Source organism: Oryzias melastigma, linkage group LG6 (assembly GCF_002922805.2).
Source record: "Oryzias melastigma strain HK-1 linkage group LG6, ASM292280v2, whole genome shotgun sequence".
NCBI lineage: Eukaryota > Metazoa > Chordata > Actinopteri > Beloniformes > Adrianichthyidae > Oryzias > Oryzias melastigma.
Genome location: NC_050517.1, coordinates 482,406 through 490,465, shown reverse-complemented (window position 1 = coordinate 490,465; position 8,060 = coordinate 482,406). Strand labels below are relative to the sequence as shown.

The window sequence follows — 8,060 nt, the reverse complement described above, 5'->3', positions numbered from 1 at the left end:
TGGACGCCTCCCTGGTGAGGCGTTCCGGGCATGTCCCACTGGGCGGAGGCCCCGGGGAAGACCCAGGACACGCTGGAGAGACTATGTTCCTCGGCTGGCCTGGGAGCGCCTCGGGGTCCCCCCAGAGGAGCTGGAGGAAGTGGCCGGGGAGAGGGAAGTCTGGGCATCTTTGCTTAGACTGCTGCCCCCGCGACCCGGTCCCGGATGAAGCGGAGGAAGATGGATGGATGGATGGATGGTTAGATGCTGTAATAATCAGTCACTGAATCATGTTTGACCCAAACCAGATGTAGAGCAGGGTCCAGTATCACTGTTCCTGTCTGTGCTGGCACATTTCTGATGTCTACATGAGTTTTAGACTTGGAGTCCTGCACTGATGACATGCTGTGTTCAGGTGATGCAGGTGCAGATCCACAGAGAGAAGTTCACTTCCTGTTTCTGCATCAGCATCTCAACGCTCCTGTTTGTCCTCGTGTTATCATCGTTTGAACCTCCTTAAATTATCACAAGTTTAGCAGCTTTTATTGCTCTCTCAGTGTATCGCTAATTAAAAGTGACGCACTAATTATTCAGCGTCATTATGGATGCACAGCCGCACGAGCCGATAATGACTGTTACAGTTCAGGAAAGACCTGTAAAGAGAGCGAGAACATCTGTCTGTCCTTCATTCCTCATCCTTTGGTTTGGTTCAGAATAAAACTAACGTTCCAAGACACTTCAGATCCAAAATGTTTAGACAGACTCAAGCTTTCATGGAAGGTTAAATATTTAAGAATCAAAGCAGCTGAACATCACCACTAAAACACACAAATATGATGTTTAATAGAAAGGTTACAGTCACATCAAACCAGGCCTTTGCAGACCACAACACTGCGGCATTTATGAAGCTTAAAGAGTTTTTGGGGAACCTCTGCAGAGACGAGCAGATCTACAACTTCTTAATGACGTCAGTCATAATTCACTGTAAAGCACGGCGGTGGGGGGATGATGATGTTGGGTTGTTGTGCAGCTGCAGCACTTTGACGTGAGCATGACCTCCATGTGAATGTCAATGTAGGTCTGTCTGTCCAACAGCTGAGGCTTTGGTCAATTAAAAGAGCTTTACTATGGAGAGAATATAAACTAACTGATTTGTGATTCTTGATTTGTAACTCATATTCTCAATTTGTGTGTAAGTGATGTGTTTAAATGCTGCTGCGTCATCAGATTTTTCTTATCAGTTGCTTTGAAACTAAATTGGGAAAAATATCTTGACTTTTTTTCCACTTTTTAAATAGATATCCCCAATAATGAATATAAAAAGGTCTAAATATGCGTTTTTAAACCACTCAAAACACACTGTAGGTTGCAGGACGAACATTCATTGAACACATAAAAAACTAAAATGTTAAAAATTTAAAAATGTAACTTTTTAACATAAAAATGAATTATAACAGACAGGAATATTATTCAACAATAAATCAACTTAAACCTTAACTAACTTTCAATATTTTGCTCTCCATAATAAAATACTTACAGTCAAAATTATACAAGTTAGAAAAAGAGTAAATGTTGAAAGGAAAAGCCTTCAAAGTTCAAAGGATCTGGCCCCCAGGCCTTGACTTTATACAAAGAGAGCGGACAGAGTGATCACCCCTACATGTGGAGAAGGACTGAGGGCCGACGTTCCAGGAAGAGCTCTCTGTTTTTGCTGTATAAGGAAGGGGTGTGCTGCCATCTTTAAAATACTTAACATATTTTTGAGTCTTCCAGAATTCATCGCTCCCTCGCTAGGGTTGTTTTTAGAGAGGATTGAACATTATGACACACTTAAGTTGCAAAAAGTTGATTTTGCATGATATAAGCACTTTAAGCTCACAGTTATGATTTGTCCTTTCGCAGCTGAGGCGCTGACACAGGACTGCCCAGTGGACTCTACAGTTCACCTGGAGGACATGAACTTTGACCTGGGTAAGAACTGCTGCGATATGACCTCAAAACATCAAACTCTAGAAAAAAAAAACTTTGACTCCAGATGACTTATGTTGACTGGGCAGGAAATACTGATATATATATATATATATATATATATATATATTACAACTTCCTTAAGTTTGGTTTACTTTCACACTGAATTGTGGAAGTCAACCAAACCAGACTGAACTGTGCCACTCCCCCAGCTTTCTGTAAAGGGCTTCTTCACCCTAAACAAACTGATTGTAGAATAAAAGCATAAAGAAGGAAATTCACCAAAGCTATCTTTTTTTGATTGTACTAATTTACTATTAAACATCTTTACCCTCACACCGCTGAGACATTTTGCAGAATTTGCTGAAAGAACCAACAAGTGAGATAAACCCAGTACAGACCAGACAGTCCAGAGTTAAGTGCCCAAAATTCCAAGGTGAAAGGATTTTTCTGATGACCTATATATAAATGGGTCTTTAAAAGTAATAGTCATTGCCATTCTTTTTAAAAATTAAAATAAACTTGTTTAATTCTTAAAAACATTGTCCAAAGCTGTCTTTGTGCTGCCCCCTAAAGGTTGAATCGAGGTATTACAATTGAATTTTCTGATTGGTCAAACCATGTACATTTCAGAAGTCCCACGTCATGATCTGCAGCTCCAGTAATGATGACAGTCCTGTTCCCCAAGCCCCACCCCTCTGACTGGATTTTCAAATTTCTGTTGTAGGTGGAGTCAGCCTCCAACTTCCCTGTTTGATTACCCTTTAAAAAGAATGTGTTATTTTCTGCCCCCGAAGACAGCTCAAGGGTTAAAGATCCAGATCCAGTGAACAGCTTGTGAGACGTACAAACTAGAACTGACGGGTCACAAGCTCCTGCTCCCGTCTATTCTGGTGCGTCCACGCGAAGACATAGATCCATGAACTTCTTTGATTTCCTCGTCTGAGCTGCCTCAAAACCTTACGACTGGATTGCTCCAATAGTTAGGCTAGTGAGGGGCAATAATAATGGAAGAGAGTTTAAACCAAGGCATCATGAGAAATGATGCATGTCTGGGTCCTATGGGAAATTCCATTAAATGTTAGCATCAAGCTAGCGGACTTTAGCTTTACATGCTAGATCGATCTTTATTTGAATGGATCGATTGTTGATCTATTAAGCTTATAAGCTTAATAGATATGAATAAATCTATAGATTTATGAATTAATCGATTTTATCAACCCAATCCTAATAAAGCATAAAAGACGCCGCAGCTCAATCTCCTCTGACTGAGCGGGTGTCGTTCCAGATGACCACATGTACGCGTACGACTGTCGCTGCGGAGGAGGGTTCAGCATCTCGGAGCAGGAGGTGGAGGAGGAGACGGAGCGGGAGGACAGGGAGGAGGGAACTCGCAGAAGCGTGCTGGTCTGCTGCGACACGTGTTCGCTCAGTGTATGCGTCACCTGGACATCCGACTGGAAAGCGAAGGCGTAAGGAGCGCTGTCATGATCCGGATCCTCGTGACTCGGTGGAAGTGTCATGTGACTGTTTTCATGTGACCTTCTCAAAGCTAGCCTTGAACTGTTGCAGATCCAAGCACCACTGAATCCTAAAGTACTTAGGATTTAAGTAATTTATTGTTTATTACTGAAAATAAAAATGAGTAAAATGGAAAACCTGACCAAACTTCTTATTTAACGTTTTACTTCAACAATTCTGCCTGCAGTCTCTCAGATGGATTATCACATACCGGCATTTCAAATCTACATTTTTCAGCAGTAAAAATGTTTTGCCTTCTTTCTTTGTTTTTCTGCAGCTCCGTTATGAAGTTTAATTTTCTCTTTTTTTGGGTTCAGGAATCATTTCAAAGTTTGAATATGATCTGTTGATGGGTTTTGCATCAAATTGAATATTAAAAAAGGTGAGCTACGTCTTAAAATCTTTTATGGTCACGAAAACCACAAAATTTCAAAATATCTTTAATAGCAATAGCCTCTTCACTCAGTTTCTTTATGAAAATAATTCTGATGAACAGAAATCAATAAACTTTTATCAAATTTGAATGTATTTTTCATTTTTAATCCAGTAAAAGTGACCAGTGTGGGCTTTTGTTAGTAACTGGGGGAACTAACAGTTTAATCAATCCTGTCTTTAACCTTTAAATGCACAACAAGAATAAAAGGTTTGATTTCTAAGTTTACAAAACTCAACAATGACTAGTTTTTATTTTCTTTCAAACAGGTGACTTTCTGTGTTGGGGGGTTGAGGCCGTCGTTTTCATTAGCGCCTCATGATAGAGGTCTGTCATACCGTTGGTATCGGTGGTAAGCACAAAGGCGGGGTGTGTCCGGTGGGGAGGGGCTTGTGTGACAGCTAACTGTTAATTGAAGGCGAGAAGGAATATTAATGTGACGGACACATGCTGTGCACAAAATCACTCCCAGCTGCACTTTAGATCACTTTCACCCCCATCACAAATCCACCTCCAGAGAAGGCCCTCCCCCATTCTGCTCATGCAGCAGGCCTGTTCCTATTGACCTTTACCTTAAATTCACTGATCTGTGTTTAGTAGGATTCCACCTTCCAAAGCATTTCACAACCCCCACCCCGCCAGGACTGCTGCTTCTGACCAAAAGTGTAGAGCTTGTGTCAAAGTCAAAGCACGGGGGCCGGATTTGGCCCTCCAGATCATTTTATTTATTGTTATTATTGGCCTGATGTTGTCTTGTGCTTATTTCTAACTTGTATAATTTTGACAAAATACATTTTTCAGGAGAGTAAAATATTGAAAGTTATAATAATATTCCTGCCTTTTTATTATTCATAATAATATAAAAAATTACAGCTTTAAAGTTTAAAAAATTGGCATTCTGCTAGTTTTTTTTTAACTGTTTTGGCATTTCCAAAGATTTTTTTGGGCTATTTAACTAATTTTAAGCTACATGCTAGCTGTTTTAGATGATTAAAGCTTTTTTTTAAGTTTTTTAGGCTGTTTTAGAGTTAGGCTAATATTTACATGCTAGCTGTTTTGGCTAACCAAAGATTTTGTTTAGTTTTTTAGGCTAATTCAACATTTAGCTAATGTTTTAGCTGGATATCTGCTTTAGCGTTTTTAAGTATCATCATCTTCAGCAGCCAAATTCATCCAACAGCATTCACACTAGTATTATCACAGGTAATGCTACATATCTAGTTCATAATGATGTGAAAAAGTTGTGGTTCTAAAATTTAAAAAATTTAGTTTTAGAGTGTTCAATAAATGTTTATCCTGTTTGTTCTGCATCCTAAGGTGTCTTTTGGCCGCTTTGTGCGATCAACTTTTGACACCCCTGGTGTAGAATATGTACTGTCATAGGTGAACTACAACTATCACTGAAATATCTCAAAACAACAATGACCTAGCCTAAATACACTAGAATCCCAAAGGTCACAATCAGGACAAGCTTCATCAACAAAAGCAAATCTGTTGGGATCAATGACTGCTTTTTATTTCTGAAACCAGTGTTTATCACCTGATACTGTAAAGTCACATGAATCAGTCTCTGAAATGAACACACCCAAAGATGCTAACCAGAACCTGAGCCACTTTAGGTTTTTCAATGCAGTTTGGCCTTTCTGAGTTGAGTAGGAGCATATCGACAGCACCAAACCTGGTGACATTATGTACAGTAAAAGATACGCTTCAATGGTAGAAATACAATGTGAGAAGAAATAGTAATTTATTAATATAATGGAGCAGAAAATACTGATTTTTTTTTTATAAATAATAAAAAATGTTTTAAAATCCAGGGATATTTCATCCTCAATTTTCTCATTGATGGATTTTCATCCATCCATTGTTTACTTCTTACAGATATGTTGTCCTGTGGCGTTTGCAGAAAAACAGACCCAAAGCATGATGTCTCCACCTCCATGCTTCACAGTGTGTTGTTCTGTCTCCAAACACAGAAAGTGGCTTTTCCATTAAAGGGTTTCATTTTGGTTTCATCTGATGCCACCATATTCTCCAATCTTCCTCTGGATCATTCCGATGGTCTCTGGAGAACTTTAGACAGGTCTGGACATGTTCTGGTTCACGCAGAGGACCTTTGCTGCGCTGCAGGATTTGAATCCATGACAAGTTTTGTGTGACTAATAACCTTTGTCCCAGCTCTCTTCAAGTCATTGACCAGCTCTCTTTTGTGGCCCTGGGCTGTTTCTTCACCGTTCCACCAGGTGAGATCGTTCATGGAGCTCCAAGTGGAGGGAGATTGTCAGAGGTCTTATATTTCTTCCATTTTCTAATAATTGCTCCAACAGTGACTCTCTCCAAGCTGCTTGTTTATCATAGACTGATTTATACCAGAGTTGTTTAGGTCTAAAATCTTGTTTAGACAGCGCTTTGCTCTTGGTCAAGGTGGAGAGGCTCCAACTAGTTCAAACAGGTAACATTTATGTATATAATGAGTGGAGGATAGAACTTTTTTAGAAGTACTAACAGGTCTGTGAGGTACAAAATTCTTGACTTCCATATCAGGCTATAAAAATATATTTTAGAATGAAACCACGTAATCAGAAAAATGTTGGGGACCAATGAATATAAACACCTGATGATAGATTAGAGTGGTACTGTTTCAAATCATAACGTCCGTTTCTACACAACCTAAAATGTATTCATTACATAAATTGAAAGAAGAAAAACCAGAAGAAAACAAGTCATCAGAAGTAATGTACAATACTGTCAAAAATCATGTTGACAACAATTTTGACATTTGCCTTAAAAAGGTTTTTCCATTTCGATGTTCGGCACTTGCATGACTTAAAAAAAACTTTGTGAGACATTAAAATGTGACATTCAAATAGCGGAACAGATTGTACATGTCCAGGATTGGTCTTTCATTGCTGGACATAAATACATATGACCTAAATGTCCATCAGACAGCTGAAGTTCAGTGATAAACACCAGTGAACTCCCAGGTCTGCTTTCATTATACTGTACATCAAGTGCAACACCATGACTTTATCTTCGATGTCAAATATTTCTGTTCAGATGTGGCTTCTGAAATTAAGTACCACGACAAAGTCAGTAAAGTGCATTTGTTTCCTATTTTTGATTAAAAACAATCTGCCTTCAAAGGTAATTTCTAATTCTCTGTGGATTTCTTTACCATAAAAATCTGTAAATTAAATTTCCTGGTTTTTTTTTGGCAGAAACAACTGAAGCTGCAATAAGGGTTCACTTTATTAATGCTGGAACTTGCTTAGCCTTGCAATACAGCTCATATCTGTGTTTATTAGCTAAATTAAGCAATTTCAAAAACATTTACATTTTTTTAAGCTAAACACAAATTTACAGAACAGCAGCAACAACAAGAAATCTGTCTAAAAATTCTTAAAACGCAGATTCAAAGCTCAAGAAAATCATTTTCCTGAAAGATTTTCCATTGCAGTACAAATATGAAGGTGTGAACCTGTAGAGTGTAACTGCCCTCTGCAGCCAGGGCGGCTCAGGGGGTGGGGTTTTTTGTGTGAATGTGTGCACGCGCATGTGTACATGTGCACGAGTTTAAGTATGTTTGAGTAATGTGTGTGAGACCCAGCAGCAGCTGTCTCTGTAACAAGAAGCACTGGGACGTCCCACTGGGAGCTCACTAATTGGCTGAGGCAGGCAGCTCCTCAGAGATCTGCTGCTCTTGTCAAGGCATTAGCACCTTGTTATCCTTTTTTGATCATCCAGCTTCTGATAAATTGAGTCAGACCTTGTTTGTTGTGCTGACAGTAAAAGTGTGCAGAGAGGGATTCTTCCCCGAAAACAAAGATAAGTTTATGACCTGAAGATCACATCAGCTCTCTGGTGGCGGGAGTGAATTCTGGTTCTGTCAGTGCTAGTCTGCTAGTAAAAGTAAATAAAGAAACAAAAAAAGACAGAGGGCAGTTTTTTTCCATGTGAAGACCATGACATTAGAGGTCGCTCATGATAAATAAATGAAACTTTGGCTTCTTGGCTGTAAAAAATTTCAAACTGTTCATACGTGTCCTGCTATAGGTTTCCACAACAATAAGGAAACTTGCTGCCTGTTGATCTTCCCTCGTAGATGAAGCCAAATTTATGGCTTGTAAACCACACGATCTGATAAGGATGTTTGCACATA

The 8,060-nt window shown here is 39.2% G+C and overlaps 1 protein-coding gene across 1 annotated transcript in view; it reads left to right on the top strand.

Moving 5' to 3' along the window:
* dnajc24 (DnaJ (Hsp40) homolog, subfamily C, member 24) overlaps positions 1 to 3,605 on the top strand; it is a 10,587-nt gene extending 6,982 nt beyond the window's left edge. Inside the window, exons 4-5 of the mRNA XM_024280812.2 lie at positions 1,882 to 1,950; positions 3,236 to 3,605. Coding sequence (XP_024136580.1) covers positions 1,882 to 1,950; positions 3,236 to 3,423 — 257 coding nt within the window. The 3' untranslated portion in view covers positions 3,424 to 3,605. The remainder of the gene's footprint in view (positions 1 to 1,881; positions 1,951 to 3,235) is intronic.
* Positions 3,606 to 8,060: the final 4,455 nt, after the last annotated feature.